This window comes from Ursus maritimus, unplaced genomic scaffold (assembly GCF_017311325.1).
Source record: "Ursus maritimus isolate PB19 unplaced genomic scaffold, ASM1731132v1 scaffold_34, whole genome shotgun sequence".
NCBI classification, from domain to species: Eukaryota; Metazoa; Chordata; class Mammalia; order Carnivora; family Ursidae; genus Ursus; species Ursus maritimus.
The window spans coordinates 19,056,178-19,079,081 of NW_024426008.1; the positions used below are offsets into that span (position 1 = coordinate 19,056,178).

The 22,904-nt window shown below is 42.4% G+C and overlaps 2 protein-coding genes across 6 annotated transcripts in view; both read right to left on the reverse strand.

The window, feature by feature from the left end:
* Positions 1–2,058: 2,058 nt before the first annotated feature.
* LOC121100126 (forkhead box protein D4-like 1) lies at positions 2,059–6,397 on the reverse strand. Its single transcript, XM_040620279.1, has one exon. The coding sequence runs from the start codon at positions 4,128–4,130 to the stop codon at positions 2,781–2,783; it is 1,350 nt and encodes a 449-aa protein (XP_040476213.1). The 5' UTR covers positions 4,131–6,397; the 3' UTR covers positions 2,059–2,780.
* Positions 6,398–11,763: 5,366 nt separating this feature from the next.
* Positions 11,764–22,904, reverse strand: part of CBWD1 (COBW domain containing 1) — a 51,180-nt gene continuing 40,039 nt past the window's right edge. For all 5 annotated transcript variants that reach the window (XM_040620280.1, XM_008690933.2, XM_040620282.1 and 2 more), the window contains 5 exons: positions 20,603–20,654; positions 15,314–15,382; positions 15,147–15,212; positions 12,459–12,588; positions 11,764–12,081 (listed from right to left, as the gene is read on the reverse strand). In XM_040620280.1, coding sequence (XP_040476214.1) covers positions 11,975–12,081; positions 12,459–12,588; positions 15,147–15,212; positions 15,314–15,382; positions 20,603–20,654 — 424 coding nt within the window. In that variant the 3' untranslated portion in view covers positions 11,764–11,974. The remainder of the gene's footprint in view (positions 12,082–12,458; positions 12,589–15,146; positions 15,213–15,313; positions 15,383–20,602; positions 20,655–22,904) is intronic.

Here is a 22,904-nt window from a genome sequence, read left to right on the forward strand (position 1 = left end):
TCGCTTTCCCGGCTTTCCCTCCTGCCCTCGCCCCAGCCTGTATGCTCCTCCCAGCCGGTAAGCTCCCCTAGCTCTGGAAGTGTCCAGTCAGCCCGGCCTCAAGAAGATGAGCCCAAAGGTCGAAGGCAACCCCGCCTCTCGATCCCTCGGCGCAACTGGGAAGCACTGTGCCTCGCGCGCGCCGGAGTTTACCCCGGACCCGCTCTGTGGCCCTGACAGCCGCGGGCACCCGAGAGGCGCCCGACGTCCCTGCGCGGACCCACCTGCCCCCCGCGCCGCCCCTCCCGCAGTGAGGGCTCGGCCCGGGCTCGTCCTCACCGCTTGGCTCGTGCCAACCGCAGCAGCCGGGCCGTCGTTGGGCGGCGGGGAAGGGGCACCCCGCGGGCCCCATTCGAGGCCCGACCTGTCCCCGCCGTCGCCAAGTGCAACTGCAGAACAACGTTTAATTCCTTCTTCCACCGAATCGACTTTTTTCTTGCAAATTCATGGTCTATATGGTTTCATTTGTAAGAGCGTGGGGGCCGCCTTGAGCCGGGTTCTGACCTTCAGACACCCATGTTCGTGACGGTGCTGGTCTGGCCTGGGGCAAAGGGAAGGAAGAAACCGGCGTCAGCCCGGAGGATCGGCTCTGGGCTCAGAGGCGGCTCCACCCATTGCTCCCACGAAGTTTGTTGACCGAATAAATGAACGCATGTAGGCCTGAAGAGGGTTTCGCACTAAAGAGGGGGGGGGCTGGAATACGCCGAGATCTGCAGAATATGCTAAACGCATCTTAAAGCTGGGGTGCAGAAGGTGAGAAGGGAAGGTGGCTGCGGGGAGAAGAAGCGGTTTTGGGTCGCTGGCAGCCGTAATATAGGGGGGCGCTGCAGGGAATCGGCGATGCTGGTAATGTGAACTAAGCCTCTACTGCACGTGCAGGTGGAGGGAGAATGGAAGTTCGAGTCCAGGCGGCTACCGGGGGTTGGGATTGAGAACTTTCCAGAACGTCCCCAGAACTGAACTACCGCAAGCCCCGGAGGAGGTGAGGATCGCAGGCAGGACTTGTGAAGAAGTTCTAAGTGCTGGGGAGGAGATGAGAAACTGGGGTAAAAGTGGACCAATTAAAGGGCTGCAAAAATGTGTCTATCTTTCCTAGAAATTCACAGCTGGAACAGCGGGGTAGATGAAGGAGAAGGACCTTCTCACACTTACCAAGTGACTTCTCCCAAAGTGGCAAGGAACGCAATTCTTTTGAAACCGGAGCCCTACTCGGGACGGGAGTCTGGCAGGGTCTCTAGAAACTTGCTTTCTCTGGGGAGTATTTCCTGATGGGCATCTTCATCTGGTTTCCCTCCCACCGGTCACCTGGAGCCAAACGACAGTGAAACCTTTCTGGTTGCAAAGTTCTTTCAGAATATCTTTTAATTCTTTTTGAAACAATAACAACAAAGTTCTTTCTGTTCTAAAGAAATGGACTATAAGCCCTTAGAAGGCATCCATCTGAGGAGAAAATTGTTTTAACTGTAAATGTCCAGAATACAATTGCTTCATTTGATACTTGCTTTTTTTCCCCTGGCCCTGCTTTTGAAGAAGATTGTAATGCTTTTTAAAATTTGCCTTTTAATTTTCCCTAGTAAATGTTAACCACTACATTCTAAATTGATCTCAAATAGTGCTCCGCTTTATAAATGGGAAAAATCAACATCTTTAGAAAAAAGAAAAACAAATGGAGAATATATTTACATTTCCCTCCAATTCTTTTTCTTCTATCGGTTTCATAAATACAGAATCCCATTATTTTAAAACCCAGGACCTTTTCAACTTCAAATATTTGGAAGTTTTGAAAGTCATTTTGAAAATTGTTTCCAATACCTAAAATGAATATGGATTGTAAAACTAAACTGTTTAACTGGGAGGAAAGAACTAAGTTTCATTTTTAATTTTTTAAAAGATTTTATTAGAGAGAGAGAGAGCACAAGAAGGGGAGGGGCTGCCCGCTAAGCAGGGAGAGAGACGCATGGCTGGATTCCAGGACCCTGGGATCATGACCTGAGCAGAAGGCAGATGCTCAACCGACTGAGCCACCCAGGTGCCCCAAGAACTAAGTTTTGAAAGAAGTTCCATTTAGAAAGCAATTATTGCAAAGTAATGTGAAATAAACAATGTAGTGCAGTGACTTCGCATTTTATTTAGTCTATATAGCTAGCTTTGATTTTAACACCTTTCCACGGAAGATGACACATTAGACACACAGATCAGGAACAAATGTTTTGAAATTAAAATTCCATATTACACATCCATTTCAGGAAGAAATAAAGAGCATAAGTAGTTTGCACTTAACTTGGGACTAATATTTACAATTCCTAGGGAGTGAAAAAGGGAAAACAAGTTGTGCATTGGACATTGTATATTTCTTTTTTTTTTTTCTTTTTTTTCACCAGAACAAAATGTCCCACTCACGTTCATACTTCCTTGGAAATGGATAACCGGAAAAGCCCTGGCCGCCACAAGTGGAGGCTGGAAAAGAAAGGACAAGAGTTGCCGCCCTCCGAACTTTATGTTCCGGTTGTCTGAACAGTATCCAAGTTGTGCTTTGTAAATATTTTGCAGTTACCCGAACTGTGGTTCAGTTAGTGCTGTTCCGATGAGGGATTCAGATGCACCCGTCCTGTCCCCGCTGTGCAGGGTGGTATGGGTGAGAGCAGACGGCGAGAAGAGCGGGACCCCTCATCGCTCTGCGCTGCAGCTTGGCTGCAGGTGCGCCCTGCGGAGTCAGCGCCAGGACAGGGTGTGGATGCTATTCAGAAGGCTGGCAAGCTACCCTCTCTGCCGGAAAGGCTGGCCACCGTGGTCAGCCTAGAGCCTTGTGCTCCAGGCTGACACCCCAGCAGCACCGCGGGGGCGGACAGGTGTTGGCCCAACAGAGCGCCCTCGCTGGGAGCGCAGCCGCTGGTACAGTCCTGCTGCTGCGGCTGCTGCTCTAAAATCGTTCGAGCAGCGGCCGCGGCAGCCGCAGCGGACACGTGCAGCAAGGGGGTAGCGGCCCGGTGGTGCAACAGGCAGGACGGGCGCTGCAGCAGGTGGCAGTAGCCCCAAGGCGTCGGGGGCAGACTCTGCCTCTGCGCGGCCCTTGTGCCCCCTTCCCGGACCCCTTGCATGATACTCTCGATGCTGAAGGGGGTGCATCGGTCTCCCTGCCGCGCCGCCAGCCCCTTGCCTTCGTCCCAGGTCTGGGAGCGCATAGAGGGCTGCAGTGCCGAGAGCGCGCCGGAGGTGGCCAGGTCGGCGCCTTGCGCTTTCTTGGGCGTCTCGGCGTAGGCCGGGGCAGACAGCAGCAGGTAGCGAAGCGGGTGAGGGTGCAGCAGCGCGCACGGGCGGCTCCCGGCGGCGGCGGCGGGGTAAGCCCCCGACACTGGCTGCTGCGCGGCCGGGGGCCCGAGCAGCAGGCCCGGGTAGGAGACGTGCAGGGCGGAGGGCGCAGCAGGCAGGGGCAAGGGGTGGTGCAGGTGGACTCCCGGGGGCGTGTGGTGGCGCTTGAAGCGCTTCCTGCGCCGGAGGAAGCTGCCGTTGTCAAACATGTCCTGGGAGGCGGGGTCCAGGCTCCAGTAGTTGCCCTTGCCGGGGTGGCCCGGCTCGCGGGGGATCTTGACGAAGCAGTCGTTGAGCGAGAGGTTGTGGCGGATGCTGTTCTGCCAGGCGGGAAACTTGCGGCGGTAGTAGGGGAAACGGCCGCTGATGAAGGCGCAGATGCCGCTGAGCGTGAGGCGCTTGTGCGGGCTCTGCAGGATGGCCATGGTGATGAGCGCGATGTACGAGTAGGGGGGCTTCGCCGGCTGCGGGCCGTCCCCAGAGGCCGCCGCACAGCCGCTCGATGCCCTGAACTTGGTGCCAAACTTGGAGGAGTCGCTCCGGGCGCCGCCGCTCTCGTGGTTCTCTCCGGGAAGCGCGCCCGCGCCCCGCCGCGCCTCCTGCGTCCCCGGCGTTTGCAGCTGCTCTAGGAGCCGATGGCTCTCCTCCGCCTCTTCCTCTTCCTCCTCCTCGTCTTCATCTTCCTCCTCTCCCAGGATGTCGATCTCACCGTCTTCCCTGTTGGAGCTCCGGAGGCTGCGCTGCAGTGCGGGGTGGAGGCGGTCGGGTTTTGGCAAGTTCATGGAGGAACAGGTCCGGCAGACGCAGGGGAGGTGGCGGCTGCTCACCTGGGTCGCGGGGGGCTGGGCTGGAGGCCTTGGTTAAGAGTGTTCCAAAAAGCAGAAACCCTTGTGGTTGTCCTTTGGTGGTGTTCTGTTGGTTTCTTTTCGTTTCCAACACCGTCCAGCAAAGATGCACTTTGCCTTTTATTAATGCTTCTTCGAGTCCCTCTGTGGTTGGCTCCCTCCCCTCTTTATACCCCTTCTTCCTCTACCTCGGAGAGCTCCCACTTCCTCCCGACGCAGTCCAATGATGAGGGTCCTCTGCACATTACCCGACAGGGCAAGAACCTTCAGCCTCCTCCTTCTTACACCCACCCGCCAGCAAGGAAGATGCGCTGTTAAAGGGCTTCGAAAACGTACAAATAAAGAAGAGGCAGGAAAATATGGTACCCAACAATCTATGGCTACCTCGACACTCAGGCCTCGCCCCTGGAGGACAGAAATGGGGGATGGGGGCACTAAGTGTCTACACAGTGCTTGACTGTAAAACAATGTGTAACAGTAAAAGTATGTTTTCCTGTTTCATAGCTGGTGATTCACCCATTTTCATTGGTGGATTCCTCATCCAGAATGATGAACTGAAATATTCTTAATGTTCTAAGTATATCCATGAGCTCAGGGGGATGTGAGGGAGGCTTGCATGGTCCCTTCTACTCCCCACCTTAGCTCCCCAAAATGTTCTCCCCTACTCAGCTTTTCAGAAAAGGCTGAAATGTCCTTGGCATTAAGTTATGGAAGTTCATGGTAGAAGGAAAGCAGGAGAGCTAAAGCGAAGTTCCCTTGCATCAGTGATTCTCTAACTCCTTTAACATTTAACCACGGTATGAAATATATTATATGTCACACTCTTGGATAGATAGACTTCTATAACTAAAATGGGTTTCATAAAACAAGTGACCACTGATATATTTTTTTAAATGTCCAGGACCAACTACACTGATTTTGCCACATCCTAACCAGTACAGAGCCAGTGTGAAAAATCCTGTTTTCAGAATAACAGCCTCAGAACACCAAGGGATGCACCAGTCTGAGAGTCAATCTTTCACGCATGTGCTCTATCTGCCCCCCTTTGTAAAGCCAACATTAAGCACTTTTACTATAATAGTAAATACTAACGTCGAAACTTAAATAAGGCAAAGGAAGAGGTGCAGTTTCAGCACTTTGCCAAATTACTGGGTCGTCATTGCCTACACTGGAGGAGCGACACGGCAGAGCAGCTCTGTTCAACTCACTTGACACCCTTGCAAGTAAGGATTTTTAGATTGGCTTCATTTAAATCTATCTGCTCAGGGACTGGAGTAGCAATCCAGTGGAATATATTGTGTGTTCTAGAAAGGGATCTTATGCGGAAATGCTGAGCAACAGTATATATTCATCATTTAACACCCACCCACTAGTGAAAAGAATTTGAGAAGGCATCTAACAAAAATGCAGCATGAAAATATTGTATTATGCCACTGACTGTCACAGAGTGAAACTTCCACTCTGGATTTAGGATGAATTTTCAGAAAGAAATCAGAAGCCAGCTAAAAGGGCACAATATAACAAAACAAAACAAAACAAAAACCAAAAAAACAAAAACAAAAAAAAAACCCCCAAAACTCAAAGTAGCTTGTCCCTTCAGGATAAAATTTTGAAAACTGCTTTCTCTCATGTCTTTTAAAAGCTTATCCTCTACTCCTGAGCTTCTCACCTTCTCAGGCTTCTCAGTCAAATGTAGCTTGAAGTAGGACAAATGACAGAACTTTTGAGCCTAACAGATTTGTGTTTGAATCCCAGATTCACCAATTACTACTTGTGTGATCTACTAAACTAAGCTCCAGGAGGGCTGAGACAGGTGGTGTCTTATTCAAACTCAGGCTCCCAGCTGCCTCCCTGTCAACCCCCTGCAGGTAAGGGACCTTTCTGCCAGCAGCAGAGGAATCCGATTACCTGGAAAGGGAGCATTGTTAGTTTTCCTAGAGTCAACTTCTGTGGGGATTTGGGTTATTTAAAAATGAAAGGAGAAAAGGAAAGGCATGCCAAAACAAAACAACTGAAACCACCCCCATTCTTGGAGGTATGTCAAAGGGGGCACAGGAGACAAATGAAAGAGCCCTCCCACACACACTGGAGCCCGAGCGTGGTAATTTGAGGAAGGATTAGATTACAACCCAAAGTATAAAGTAAATATTCAAGTGTCCATACTGATAAAAATTAATGATCAAGTAAATTAATAAATGAGGGAAAGGAGGGGCACCTGCTGGCTCAGTCAGTAGAGCATGTGCCTCTTAATCTCAGGGTTCTGAGTTCAAGAGCCCCATTGGACATAGAGCTTGCTTTAAAACAAAACAAAACCCCAAAAAATAAATGGGGGAAAGAAGCAAATCTCCCATGCAGAAGAATTTCCAACAACGGAACTACCCCACCCTGGAGGAGGTAGAGCATACCGACTCCTTTACCGTGGTGGGCAGCGCTGAGTGGCTCCCCTCCAAAGACTACAGAATGGGGGTGGGGGTGGGGCAGGTGAATAATCTTACAAGAGAAGAAACCTGACACACACTTCAGCCAGGTCACCAGGCGATTAATGTCAACATCAATAGTCATAGACTATGTTAATAGTATATACCCTTGATATGTGATAAAAAAAAATAATACTCTGTCATCTCGCTCCCCAGAACCCATCAAATCAGGAGAAAAACAGACAAATTCCAACAGAGGAGCATCTTATGTACCCAATCGAAATCATCCTGAGAACTACCAAGGTTACCAAAACAAGGAAAGGCTAAGAAACTGTCATAGTCAAACAGAGACATGACAACCAACACCTTGGATGGCATCCTGGAACAGAAAAAGGGCACTAGGTAAAAACTGAGGATATCTGAATAAATTACAGACTTTGGTTAATGATTATCTATCAGTATTGGCTCGCTAATTGTAACAAATGAGCCAGACTATTGTACAACGCTGAGTGTGGAGGGAGGGGGATATGGGACCTTGAACTATCTGTCTTTTTATCTTGTACTGCCTGCTCAATTTTCCTGTAAATCTAAAACTGTTCTGAAAATTACATTCTGTTTAAAAAATTAAACATGGGAGAAAAGGCCAAAGAGCCAAAAAGCAGAAACTCAAACGTCCATCAGCTGATGAATAGATTAAAAAAATGTGGTATATAGACTTTTGTTCAGCAATAAAAGGAAACTAAGTGTGGATACATGCTACAGTGGATGAATCTTGAAAACATGGTATGTGAAAGGAGTCCAAATAGGCCAATTCTAGAAACAGAAAGTAGCTCAGCGGTTGCTGGGGGCTCCGAGCAGGGGGAAATAAGGAGGAGTAACTGCTGATGGATAGTTTCTTTGGGGAGAGATGAAAATGTTCTGGAATGAGACAGTGGTGGTCGTGCCTGCCACTACCTGTAGATATACTAAAGCCACGAACTGTACACTTTAAAAAGGTAAAGTTCACTGTACGTATATCTAAATAAAACTGTTATACAAAATATGTCAATGTAAAAACAAAGAGCTTTATCAATGAAAACTGAGTGAGTGTTTGGGAAAGATTCCATTATGCCAAGTCACTCTTAAAAAACAAAAGGGGGGGGGGAGAAAAAGAAAAGAAAGGAACTCTTCCAGTCCCATCCCATCAATTCTTCAGTGTTGCCTTAAAAATCAAAAGCCTTCCTTTGTAGCTCCTGCAATATTTAACACGCGGCCTACTGCATGGTGAGCACTCGTAATACTTGGTGATTACTTCTTTCCTAACAATGAATAGGTTTTCTTCTAAACAAACCTATCGGGCTCACAAAATGCCATCCTAGCGTGAAAAACCAAACTTTCCAAACAAATCTACAAAAAGGACGCACATGTCTGGTTTCTCTCCATTTCACTCTGAAAATTAAAGGCAATGTGGTCAACAGTTAAAGTGGATTCTAGTATTAAGACCAATTGAGAAAGAAAAATCTAGCATATCTTTCTTTCTCATCGAATTAGGAAGGGCAAGTTGCTAGTCTATGAAGGCAGAATTTACTTCTTTCAACATTACTTCCAGAGTGTATGGCATTTCTAACACTGGAATAGTCTTTTCAAATCAATCTAAAAATAGTTTTCCCACCTACACTAGTAACCCAAAGGAAACTACTACTCAATTTGTAGCAAGCAACCAAGTTCCTAAGTGCTTAAAAGCTTCTTAGCTTTATTTTTGCCGATAACTCCCTTTGAACATCATGAGCTAATAATTATAGACCCTTTCAATCACCTGGTCTTCCCTCACTGTGCCCACCCCTTCCTACAGCTTTCTTGTACTCAATCTTCTTGCCCCTTACACTAAAAGCTGCGAAAAGCCTAGAAAAAAAAACTATTTGCTTTAGGAAGGTATGCAGAAAGCTTGATTTTTTTTTTTAATCAAATCTTGCTGTAAAAAGAGAATTTGCGTGTACTGAGACTCTGTATTCAGGGTGCTTTAAATTTCATCCCTGGAACAATGAGAGAGATGTGCATTTTATCTCCATCTTATGAATAAGGAGGCAAAGGCTCAGAGAGATTTAGTAATCTAGCCTATATTACTCAGTAAACTATAGAGTTTTAGATAAACTATGCCTAAACCTTGATCATCATCAATACCCTTCAAATTTTCTATAGTTAGCAGAATAACAGCTCACCTTATTCAGTGATTTGCATTATAAAAAAATATTCTTTCCAGGATATCTATGTCAAGTTCGCAAGTCCTCTGAAGTGAGGTTTATTTTTTTTTTTTTAAGATTTTATTTATTTATTTGACAGAGAAACAGCCAGTGAGAGAGGGAACACAAGCAGGGGAGTGGGAGAGGAAGAAGCAGGCTCCCAGCGGAGGAGCCTGATGTGGGGCTCGATCCCAGAACCCTGGGATCACGCCCGGAGCCGGATGAGACTGAGCCACCCAGGCGCCCCTGAAGTGCGGCTTAAACCAATAATGGGGGCACCTGGGTAGCGCAGTCGGTAAGCGTCTGCCTTCGGCTCAGGGCATGATCCCGGCATTCCGGGATCGAGTCCCACATCAGGCTCTTCCGCTGAGAGCCTGCTTCTTCCTCTCCCACTCCCCCTGCTGTGTTCCCTCTCGCTGGCTGTCTCTCTGTCACATAAATTAAAAAAAAAAAAAAATCTTAAACCAATAATGATTCTGATCATGGAAAAAAACTTCATTTGGGGAAAAATAAGAATGAAGAACAGGACAACACATCTTTAAAAGAACATGTAAACAACATAAAAATACAGTGCAAAATCTAAATTAAAACAGTGAAGGGGCGCGTGGGTGGCTCAGTCAGTTAAGCGTCCTCTGCCTCGGGCTCAGGTCATGATCCCAGGGTCCTGGGATCGAGCCCTGCTTTGGTCTCTGCACTGAGCTTGGAGTGTGCCTGTCCCTCTCCCTCTGCTCCTCCCCACCCCCTCAGGTGCACTCTCTCTCTCTCTGTACAATAAATAAATTTTTTAAAAAGCAAACTGCATTACAATATATAAAGAATGATGCTTTATCTAAAACGCACAAATTATAAAAATAAAACCTTTCCTTGAAGATATTTACAGCAAGCTCCTAAATCTCCCGAAGCGGCAGCTTAAATTATGGTTCTAATCACTGGAAAAAAATTCACTTTGGGCGACAGCGTAAGCCATGTGTGTGAGTGAAAAGAAACATGGAAAAGGGCAGACAGGAAGCTGACAACACTGCTTACCCCCAAGGAGTGACAGTGACAGAAAGAAAAAGGTCAGGGGAGACTGACTTCATCTGCAACGTTTGCATTTTTACAACACACATGTATCCAGTCAATACTTATGGGATAAAAAATATTTAAAGATTAATACATTTTAAAGAAAAAACAAATATTTGTGAGTTTGACAGACTTTTAAGAGTATAGATTAGTATTACTTCACACATTTCTCCCACAACAGGACAATTAAAGTAAGCTCTTTCTCACGGCCAGAACAGATGAATCTAAATACTTACTGTTTGCCAAAGAACATTATGGAGTATTATTATGGCAACATTAACTATAAAATAAATCAAGTTTAAGTTGTTAGGAACAAGAAAAAAATCTAACCAGGTTCTGCTGTGTGCCAGGAGCTGAGTTGGTTGTGTCAGAAACCTATTCAGTCCTCACAACCTTGAATGATTGATATATCACCGTCCACTTTATAAAATACAGAAACTAATCTCGAGAAAATACTTAGCCCAAGATTACACAGCCAAGAAGCAAAAGAACTGGAATTAAAGTCCCAACCAGACTCAAAAACCAGCTGAGTTTCTATTGGGCAATCTGTTGCCCAACCAAGTAAGCTTACTCTCTCAATCATGAATTTAAGAGAATGGATGCAGGAGGCAAATGGATAAATACAGAGACCGTTCATTTAACAAGGGACAGCATGCAGGGGAGAAGAGACAGATAATCTTTTTCTTTTTAAGATTATATTTATTCATTGAGAGAGAGAAAGCATAAGTGGGGGGAAGGGCAGAGGGAGCAGGAGAGGGAGAAGCAGGCTCCCTGCTGAGCAGGGAGACTGACACGGGGCTCGATCCCAGGATCCTGGGATCACGACCTGAGCTGAAGGCAGACACTTAACCCACTAAGCCACCCAGGCGCCCCAAGAGACAAATAATCTAATCAATTGGCCTGCCTCCAAACACTGGAATCAATTCAAGATACAGAGATGTAACTCTTTTATTTAAAATTCTGGAAAAAAACAAATTCTAAAAGGCATTTTGATAGGCTTCTGATATTTAATAATCATTAGTTTGGGAAAGCTCTTCTTTAAATCCCATCTAATGCTTTTCTCTTACAATCCGATATAGTTATGCTGATCTGGCCTTTAGTAGGAAGAGGAGATAAGTAAGCCACTGTACACTGACACACCAACCACTGACACAAAGATGGTTAAATTATCCTAAGTTACCTGCAGTTACGTCTGAAGTTTTGCACCTCATCACTTTTTTGCTTATATTGAAAGTTAAAGAAGTTCAAAGAAATCACAATGAATTTGATACCACAACTTAAAATTAAAAGCTCTAAAATTGGAATCATCTAAATATATTACGAAGTAAATGGACGCTCCATTACTCAAAAGGAAAGCTTATTAGAATTGACTAAGAGATGGCTTTAATTTTTTGACTCAGATTTCTTCCACTCGTAAGTCTCTAGCCATATTTCATTTAATAAAAATGGTGATATTGTTTTTAAATGATTTTTGTTAGTAACAATAAAATTGTATCTATACAATCAGCGCAGTTCTAAGGGAAAATGACAATGTGAGAGTAAGTTTTATCATCATGACTATGAATAACTTCCATGGGTGAAAAATTCAGCATATGTAAATCCCAAAGCCAATTCTGACAGATACTTTTGTGAAACATTTATTTAAAAAAAAAACCCAAACTGGGTGCCTGGGTGGCTCAGTCGGTAGAGTGTCCACCTCTTGATTTCGACTCAAGTCATGATCTCAGGGTCGTGGGATCAAGCCCCATGTCTGGCTCCGTGCTGAGCATGGAGCCTGCTTAGGATTCTTTCTCTCCCTCTCCCTCTGTCCCTCCTCCACTCGCACACCTCCTACACACTCGCTCTCAAAAAAACAAAACAAAAAACAAACACTTCAGAGGACATTATATTTTATTGTATGAATGTCAAATGTTTTATGTACTTATTTACTACATTTTATGTGTTCCATAAAACAAACACTATTTTAAAGGACACTGGAATTCATAACAGAAGTACTGCAAAGAATAGATGCGTGAAATACACCCAATAGGAAACTTATTCCCGACTTATCACCCAATCCCTCTGATAAGAAATGCTTCTATTATTACGGGCAAACTTGATCTTCTTTGAAATGTGTTGTCCACCGCTTTTCTGTTTCCATTACAGTAGCTATAAATAGTTGTCTAAGGATCTCTTTATCTAAATTCCTGCCTGCAAACAGAATAAAATACGGTGTGATTATACAATCCTTATTAAAATGATACAGTTTGCCTATCAATTCCAAATCATTAACGACTTGATAATTTTCAGAAATTTACAAAAACCAAGTAATCAGTGATCCCTTCCCTTAACTTCCTATTTCAAGTTAAGTTCCTCAGAACCAAACTGACATTTTAATTACTTTTCTACATTTGAAGAGGAGTAAAATGCCTAACAAGTTCTTATGAATGTTATCACATCATGAAGACAAACACATTAATCACAAGCTTAGTTAGGTTGACGAAAGGGGTTGAGATTGGTTAATTCTGGTTAAGTAGCATATTATGTCACTTTCAAATATATATTTTAGAAATGTAACTGTCACTTACCAATAAGAACCAATCGATTTGTTCTCTCGGTGTCATCGTTCCAGCTCAGTGTCGTCTCCTCCAGATCATAGAGCTCGTGGACACCCTGGACAATCACCTGTTTTGGTTTGTCTTTGATTGACACCAGCCCCTGCTCAGACGAGAGGGACCATCAGCCGCAGCTCAAATTTAAAGCAGAAACTGAGCATCAATGTTAATGGATTAATTATTCCAATTCCATTGTTTTTAAAATGTATTTAAATACACACCCATAAAGAAGATGCTGTTAAAATTACTTAAATCCAGTTATTTGTGCATTATAGAAATAGTTTCTTAAAGCCTCCAATTTTTAAAAAAGGTTTGTGTGCACAATGGTTTTTTTAAAAATAATCCCTTTTTCTAATGATAAAATGAATATATGTATTAAGATGTCCTTTCAGTGTTATGACAACCAAAAACTAAAACCACCAAATGATAACACAAGCATCACGGATGTTTCTACTTTAAGGATTTTACACCCGTTTCACAGTTTTAGTGGGAAAATTTGAGGAGTTAAAGGACTGGGGTGATAATTCTGACTGGGTTGCAACGAATGGTGCAGGGAATGATGGAATAAAGGAAAGGAAACACTGTCTGGATAAAGTTCATTTTTTATTGATTTGCAGAAATGAGAAACAAGTTATCTGATAAACTGGCCCCTGTGGGGATAAAGTAATTTCTCTGAAATAATGTTTGTTATACTTGTTATAAAATTAATATATATATGTTGCAGAACGGTAAGAGACAAACCACTCAAAGTCACTCACACCACATAAGCTTTGTGTGTTTTCAGTGCATTTATATATTTTAGGTGTATGTTCCTCTTGTTTTCCTTTGCCCACTTCTGTTTTCTGCTTTTTATTTTCCAGTTTTACTGATAAAATTGACATACAGTATTGTATTAGTTTAAGATGTAAAATATGATTTGATTTCTGTTTTTTAAAAAAGATTTTATTTATTCGAGAGAGAGAGAGATAGTAAGAGAGAGAGCAGGAGCAGGGGGGGAGAGGGAGAAGCAGAATTCCCGCAGAGCAGGGAGCCTGACGCAGGCTCGATCCCAGCACCCCAGGATCATGACCTGAGCCAAAATCAAGAGTTGGCAGCTTAACCAACTGAGCCAGCCAGGTGCCCTCATCTCTGCTTTTTTAAATTTGAATTTTAATATGTAATAACTCCTAGGAAAGAGTTATCTAAACTCAAATTTCTGTTATTTGTATAAAGACTTTGAAGTGTTAGCTGTTAGCTGAATGACCATTTTAAACATATTCATTATTATCATACTAACACTTCCTAGCCAGAAAAGAAGCAAGTCTATGAAGGTGAAGGCTGTGTTAGCCCAGATCTCAAAGTGTTGTTGCTTGAGAGGAAGGCCAAGGGAAGAATCAAAGAGAACAGACAACTGCAGAAAAATTCTCTTGCACCTAAGGACAAAATCCACACTGGGATGGTGCAGGATGAGCCACGGACTGTGTGTGGGGGTCTTGGTGGCAGCGTTTGTATACATGCCCCAAGGGCAGCTTTGCCGTAGCCACCCCCCATTCAGGAGCAGGGGATAAATGCAGCGTTGGAATGAAATAGAATCTGCCAGTTAGCATCACGGAATGTAGGTGGTGCTGCAGTCAGGAAAGCAGCAGCAGGATCACACTTAGTTCCTCTGGGTGGGAATGACGGGAACAGTCACCCAGGTGGCTCTGAAGCCAATCCCAGGCAGAGCCAGCACAGGGAGGGAAGAAATCTAAACCGAAATGGTCTGTTGATTGTCTCTACCTTTGCCATTCTAGTGAGCCCAGGAAGTCAGCTGCTAACTGGAAAATGTACCTACTAACAGTAAGAATAACAAATAGTAATAATAAAAATTGTATGCACACTTCTGGAAACATGGGAGCAGACAAATGACTGCTGACTGGTCAAACACACAACTAGAACCACTGCCCCCTGGAAAAAACACCTTCCATTACATAAATACCCAAATGCCAAGTAACATGAATGGGTTTCCAAATACAGAGCAAGAATTCTTCTAGTCTTCCCTAACTCTGTTTACAGTATGACAACTGTTTAGTGCCTGCTAAATGTGCCAGCCACACAGGTTCAGCTCCACCAAGATTTCTAATGTGATTTCTCCGTTAATGAAGCTCTCTTGGAAAATTAAACACAAAATGATGTTCAGGGGGCGCCTGGGTGGCGCAGTTAAGCGTCCCACACTTGATTTCAGTTCAGGATTGTGAGAGCGAGCCCCATGTGGGGCACTGGGCGCAGACCCTGCTTAAGATTCTCTGTCTCCTTCTCCCTCTGCCCCTCCCCACCATTCCCTTAAAAAAAAAAGACATTCATTCAGTTTTCCCTAACTGTCCAAGCTGAGTGCCAAGGAAAGGAGAGTTCCAGCAGCCAGATTACTGCTCAGAATACCTGGGAGGAGAGAAAAAGGGGTGATGGGCACATAGGTTGCTCTAGCTGCAACACTGAATGAAGCTATGCACATAAATCACTTTATGCAGTAATTTCCAAAGCATCTTTTCAGCAATGGAAATTAGAAAAATAAAAAGAGACAAAAGTTATTTGTACTAAAACCAGCGCTTGTGTTTAAAACCGAAAGCGGTTTTATGTAACAGTCAAGAAAGGAAAGAGCCTTTGTCCCAAAGTATGAAAGAAAGTGTAGACGGTACCCCGCACCTTTAGCCGTATGACCTCCATGCAGTCACTGTCCTTGTTCCGCACATTCTTCTCCCACAGAAGATTCTGTATCAAGTGACATATTTAATAAGACCAACCACTGCTGCCAGCAACAACCACGTAACACAACAGGTGGTAAATCACGATCAGTTAAATACTGCGTTCACCTGAATAAATACATTCAGACTTTCTTCCTTTGCATTTCCTCGTACTTCAAATGTCACCGTAATAATGCTCTATAAGTCAAGAGAGACAATCAACCATGATTTTTTTATAGTAATGTCGGCATAGTTTTAGAATGTCAGTATATTTTATAGTAACGTCAGTATATTTTAAGACAAGAAGTAAGGAACACATTCATGAACATGTATACTGCCACCCATATTTGGTCTTTTTCACTATCTCGCTGAGTTCTGGTAGCAGCAATTCCATTTTCTGTATTGTGCAGAGGTGATCAGTGGGTCAGTATTTAAACAGAGAAACTTTCATGACAGTTGATGGTTTAATTCATCCTTTCCAGGACCCTCAGATTGAGCGGGAGGGTATTATCTACAGTGTACCAACTATGTACCGAGCCAGCGACTCTTGCCCAGGTCACTTCATTTCATCTTTTCATTTACTCGTGACAACAATTCTGTGGAATAAAGAGAATTATTTTCTCTTTGTAAACTGGGGGGAATAAGGCTCAGAAAAATTAAACTACTTAGCGCTGGGAGTAAAACTCAAATGCAAAAGTGTAATTCTGCTCTCTGGGAAAAAATATAAAGGAAAAATTCAGTTTATCCCTAACCAAGTATGTGCCAAAGGAGAAGAGTATCTGGAGATGAGAACAATAGTATAATGTCACCTTTGGTTTGAGAAAGCTGACATCATTTAGAATGTTAACTCTGAGATTTATTTTTTCTCCTGCTCCTGATAAGTCTCTCACTGTCCACTCTAAGGAACCAGAGGCCCAAGATTTCCTGCAGCTGGTCACATAACTAAAATCCAAAGCACCATTTGCTCCCGTAACCAAAATTTCAACTTAATGATGAAAATACACAAGGGTTAAGTGTAAGATGATGAAAACACAAATCCCACCCTGGATAATTAGAATAAGATGCTCCACCAAGCTTTAAAACAAAAAACACAGTAAAGCACGGCTTTGCATAATTTCCTACAACTGCAAATATTAATAGCAATTTTATTCACCAAGCACACAGGCTTACAGCAGAAAATATGAAAAGACCAAATTGTTTTTTAGCTAAACATAGAGGATCGCTAAAGGTAAGTACTAAAGACCAATCTAAGGACAAAATATACTGACATTTAGTCTCTACTCTTGCTGGTAATGGGAAAAGCAAAAAACACTTTCTTGCTAAATATGAGACATGAAAGCCAACTAAAATTGACTTTAAAATGTCAGATTTTTAAAAGTACTTATTCTGTCACAATAGCCAAGAGACGAAACAAAATAATACTAACAGATGAATGGACAAAGAAAATGTAGTATCATAGTATAGTATAAAAATATGGTATGTTAATGAACCATTATTCACTTTTAAAGAAAAGGAAATTCTGCCACGTGCCACAATATGGATGAGCCTTGAGGACATCATGCTAAGTGAAATAAGCTGGTCACAGAAGGACAAATACTGCATGATTCCACTATACGAGGTATCCAAGCAGTCAAAATTACAGAAATAGAAAGCAGAATAGTGGCTGCCTGGCTGGGAGGTGAGGGAAATGGGGAGCTGCAGTTTGATGAATATAGTTTCAGTCACGCAAGATGAAAAAGGTCTAGAGATTGGCTGCACAACAGCCCCCAGACAGGATCAGCTAATGACACTGTACCACATACTTAAAAATTTGTCAAGAGGGTAGATCACATGTGTTTACCATAATTTTTTTAAAGTACTTATTTTTAAATCTAAATAAACACACTCTGCTTTTAAACTATTTGCTTTATAAGTTTAATAGTATTCTGCATTTAAAGTTTTCTTTCCCCCTTAAAGCAATCACTACAAATAATACCTAAAAATCCATATCAAAATGTATAGCAAATCATGTAACATATCAAAATACATAGCAAAAAGGTTGCTAAATGAAACATAATTTGTCATTTTCAAAAGACAGCAGCAATTCAACCTTCAAATGAACCGCTTAAAATGTATTTTATTCAAGTTGGATAACTTGGCTTTCAATATTGGAAAGGTCTCAACACGGAACTCAAAACTGCTTTATTCTAGCTGCAAGAATGGGAATGACTACTGCTTTTGGCAGGTTAGCGATACGACAGTATTTCTAACTCTAATTTGAGATAAAAAGGGTTTAAAAAATTACGACAATACATCAGGGGGCTCAAGGAGATACACATTTTAGAACTGGATGTTTTTCTGTACCAATAAACTCTCCTCACAGCAGACAAACCTTAAAGATGAAATCCACAAATTCCCAGCGCAGAGAATGAGGGTCACAACTCCTAATTCCTAATTTAATAAACTATGCACAGACTGCCATTTGGGTTTTCTCATCTTCTCACTCTTCAACCTCAGTTCTTCCTTATAAGGAAGGAACAAGGAATCCATGAAAGAGAGAGAGCTGTATTACAGATGATTCAGGGATAAAACCTTAATAACATACCTACTACGTCACCTATTTCAGATTTTTCCCCCAGTTTTTGTTTTGAATCTAAAATTAACTCTCCTTTTCCCAGACACAGAAAGAAGCAGAAAACCAAAGCAATCATTCAGGAAAGTAAAATAAGGTACTGTCCCTAAAATAAAATTTAGGAATAACTCCAAAATTTTAGTTTTCTGGTCTGTTTTTTATTCAACATCTCAGGTTATTTCCCTTGGTGTTCTACTCCTTGGCAAACAATATCTAATATGCAATAACTTCTGCATATTTTCTTCGTCTGGAAAACTGAGCCCATTAACATGCTCAACCCCAAATGTGAAGCTCTTCATGAGTCATTTCTACTGTGATAGCCTGCCACCAAGTATGAAGCTGAAAGTCTGGCATCTTTCTCCAAATCAGTGTGCCTTCCAGGTTTCTCTACACCGAGGTCCCTCCAGTCAATCAGGCCTGTTTCCCATCACTTCTCCCGTCTTACTGCCCCAGCATCGGGCAGTAAGTCTATTCCAGCAAGTCTACCTGTGAATCAGCCCTCGATTTATCCCATTTCCATCCCCCCCATGAGCCACACAGTCCAGGCCCTTGTCACAGGGTATCTTCCTGCTTGGTCTCCTGCTATCAGCTCCAACCCAGCTCACCTGACACTGTAGGACAGCACAGTGTGAGTTCTGCTTGCCCTGCACGTCGAAGCCCAACACCTTAGTTCAGGATTCAATTACCAAGCATCCACCAATACTTCTACACTACAGTCTTCCTCTTCTAGAGCATTCTCACGTTCCCACTTTTCAACACCTAGATTGTTCTTTCCCTTACTTCTTCAGTCAAATGAAAACCTCCTAGTTGAAGGCTACGTTTTGATGTCTTACTCAGAATAGCAGTTGCATCTTTGCAAAGAACATTGCTAATTGGAAAGAGAAGCAAGGGAACTTTCTTAACAATTCTGGAAATCTTCTGTATCTGGATCTAAGAGAGAATTACATAGATATGTGTCCATGTGTGCAGATGGACCAATACATAAACACAAATATATGTAAAGACACACTGACCTGTACGCTAAAAACTTGTATGCTTTATTGTACATTTAAAAAAACACAACTATCTTTCACGAAAACTCAGACCCACTAAACCAAAGGAGACCATCATTCCTCTGAGTCCCATAGCCCTTTGTCTGCAATATTATATTCTGCCCATTCTTATATACCTACAGCAGGAAAGTACATCAGAATCTCCCGTAGAGCCTTAAAAAAAATAGACATGCCCTATTTACTGGTGAAATGACACACTGTCTGGGATTTGCCTTAATATACTCCAGCAAGGGTAATGGGCACTTGCAGTTTTATTAAACTATTCTACTTTCAAGTATATTTGAAATTTTCCGTTTGAAAAACACTGCAGGAAAAGAAGTGTTGGGAAGACAGGAAATAAAATCAGTAAAATGTTGACAGCCATTGCCAACTGGGTTCCTTTTGCTATTCTCTGTACTTTTGTGTCTTTGGGAATTTCCATAATAAAATGTTAAAAATGTACCTAACACATTAATTTGCACATACCGAAGCCCCACTCCTGGAGATATGAAGGACGGGGGACTACTGAGCATCCAATTTTTTTAAAATGTTCCACAGGTGACTCTGATGTTTCCCATTTGAGAATCACAGCTTTTCATTCTTGTAACAAATATTCACTGAGCTGCCACCACATACCGTGCCCTGTGCGAAGCACTGAGGAATCTACACTTAAGGTGTGTACAGACAAGGAAAAAGCATTTCAACCCAAACTATAAGGCATTGTAAATGCCATGGCAGGGGTATGTGAAGATACCGTAGGTACAGATACTGGCCGTTATAAAGGTTCTTGAAACCGACTACTACATTCTTCATCTTTTACATGGCTCCTAGTATGATGTCCCTCACCTGGAAAGTCAGTATGAACACGCTTCCGGTTCATCTTCAGGACTACTGCTGAGTATTGTAAACAGTTGGTTTTTCCCAAAAATTCTACCACCATGAGAGAACTGTATTTCTCTCATTCACTCATTTTAAAAACATGCGAAGATGAATATTTTATGAAGTTTCGAGAGGGCAAGTGCCAGGAACACGGTTGTACGGGTCCCCATAAATAAAAGCCAAAATGAAGACAAACGAACAAGTGGTCCCATCACGGCGAGTAACGCTTCAAAGAGTGAGTGACGGTTTCCAGACAGAGGAGGGAAGACGGTACACGGCTCACTCACATGCCCCCTTGCTCTCACCATGTTTCAAAAGAAGAAAGAAGTTCCCCAAAACCTCCACCATCTATGACTTGCTTAAAAGAAAGACTGGTACAGTGAAAACATGTTTTGTTTGTTCCTAGTATTGTCAACATTTCCCTCAGCAATTAGTTTTAGAGCACCTAAATGAAGGACCCCTTAGGGAGTTCAAATTTACAGTGTTATCTGCAGGTGAAACGTCAATTTTCATTTAAATAAGCCATAGATGCTTTCACCAGACTTTCCCTTAATCTGTTAGTTCAACATAGCTAAAAATAGGCTGCATATAGAACCCCCAGGCTGCTTTCAAGCAGTGATTCCCATTGGAAGAACTGATCAAAATATTCTGTGTGACCTGTTGAATGGAGAAGCTAGAAAGCATGATTTCTTAAGAGTCTAAAGAACTCTGGTTTAATGAATTCCTATTATGCATTAAGAAGCTAGATGAGATTACCTCAAAAGCATCCAAATTCTGAAAATTATCAACACAGTTCAAAAACACTTTTTTAAATCAATACTCAAATAAAACAGTCCTAACAGAACCAACTTATTTTTTTTAAATGCTTAAAAATTTTTTTTAAGACTTTGTTTTTACCTGATCAAGGTGAGGTTGTGTTGTTGGCACATGCTGAAGTTTTTTCTGCAAACTAAAAACAACTGATTATAAATTCGGAGATCAATATACTTTTGATTTAACCCTATATGTTACTTAGAGATACAGAGCTAAAAAAAGAAGAGCGTTTCCACAACTCAATCTATTACACAGTTCCAATTTTACATGCTGTTTACACATTCTAATAGAGAAAAGCTAACAGACTGTTTAAAGATGTTTCCTAACGATGTGTACGCATTCAACAAACAAGCAAACAGACCTGTGGTTGCCAGAGCGGAGGTGGATGGGAGACGGGTGAAATGGGTGAAAGGGACTAAGAAGTAAAATAAATAAGTCAAAGATGAAAAGTACAGCACAGGGAATATAGTAAATAATACTACAGTAACGTTGTATAGTGAAAGCAGGAAGTGGTGACCACACTTATGAAGGTGAGCACTGAGTAAGATACATAATTCTCAACTCACTATGTTGTACTCCTGAAAATAAAACACTGTATGTTATACTTCAGTAAAAAATGTACACACATTCACACGCATACATATACACACGATACAGAAAAAGAACTAATCTTTAGTGACACTATTTTGTGTGGTTAAATATGTCAGCAGATTTCTTTTTATTTCCAACAGATCAATTACCGGCCTAGAAAAATATACATGAGCATTTTACTACTGCTCCAAATTTCATCAACTTGTCCCATGCTTCCTAATGTGAGAATAAGGCTAGTACCTAAAGAACGTTAGAAGGGTATATGTTTTCCTTTATCAATGTTTTCCCTTAAACATATCTACTTATTAAGAAATAAGTAGTATCTGAAATATAAGCCTTCTATATAGTCAGTTGCCAGTGACTGCGAGAAAACAAAAAGAATCCTAAAAATGTACTGTTCTGATATGAAAAAGAGCAAGAAGATCAATATGGCACAACCAATTACAACCTTAACAAGTGTAGCGTACATTTGGACACTGACGGGGGTAGGCTGGGAGGAGGAAAAAGACTTAAAACCTTGCAGATGTTTTGCTTTGCAGAACAGTGAGGGGTAAATTAGTAACAGGGAGTTTAGAAAAGAGAAAAGGATTGTAGGAACTGTTGGAGGGAAATGAGCCTCACTGGAGGGGGTCTTAGTAGAGAAAATGTCAAATTAAATCCTTGCCAGCTGGTTGCCCAGGAAAGGATTCTCCATTTTTGCAACTGAGCACAGTGAAAAGTTATGCGCAGGCCTGAGCCACAGAAAGGGCATCACATTAAATAGCTACTTCTTTAAGTGTCACTAATGCATTATCACTGTTCTTAAGCAAGTGTGGAATGAGATTACCTTAGAAATGTTTGAAAAAAATCACACGTTCTTTCCTTATGTTCAATATTTAATGTTGTTAAAAATAACTGCCAACAATTTGTGCAACAGAAGAAAAAGTTTTCCTCAACCCTCTTAGGTGCGTGGCTGGGCGTGAAAATTAGATTGACAAACACAGATTAACAGGAGAAAAGGGTACAAGTGTATTAATGTAAGTTGTTTTTTTAAAAAAGACTTATTTATCTTAGAGAGAGAAAGAAAAAGGGCGCAGTGGGGAGGGGCAGAGGGAGAGGGAGAGAGAATCCCAAGCGGATTCTCCACTGAGCACAGAGCCTAACACAGGGCTCAATCCCAGGATCCTGAGATAATGACCTGAGCAGAAACCAAGAATCAGACACTTAACAGACTGAGCCAGTCGGACACTCCTATTATCATAAATTTTATGTGACACAAGAGCCTTTATAAAGAAATGAAGAACCACAGAAATGGTTAAACCCGATCGTTTTTATGCTATGTTTGATGAAGAGTGGAAGGTTGTAGAAAGAAACAATAGGACAGAGTACGAAACAAGTGTAGTAAACTGGGAGGTACTCAGAGAGGCCTGTTTCTTCAGATTCCTCCATGTGTACCTTCGTCCATTCAGAGATATGGATGCTCCTTTCCTCTGGGCACAGGGAGGGTACCTCTCACACGAGGCTTTTATAACTCAACCATTTCGGAAATGCGAGAAAATGTTTCCAAATCATATAACTGATGAGGGGGTAATACCTAGAATACATTAAAAAAAACTCCTCTAGCTCAGCCACAAACCACAACAAACCACGGGATTAAAAAATGGACCAAGTATTTGCATAAGCATTTCTCCAAAGATGATCTACAAATGGCCACTAAGACACGAAAAGATGGTCGTGATCTCTAACCGTTAGAGAAATGCAGAGCACAAGCACAAGGAGCTGCCACCTCACACCCATGAGGATGGCTATTACCGAA

Coding starts and splice junctions, on each gene's coding strand:
- LOC121100126 (XM_040620279.1), bottom strand. CDS start 4,130: ATGAACTTGCCAAAACCCGACCGCCTCCACCCCGCACTGCAGCGCAGC.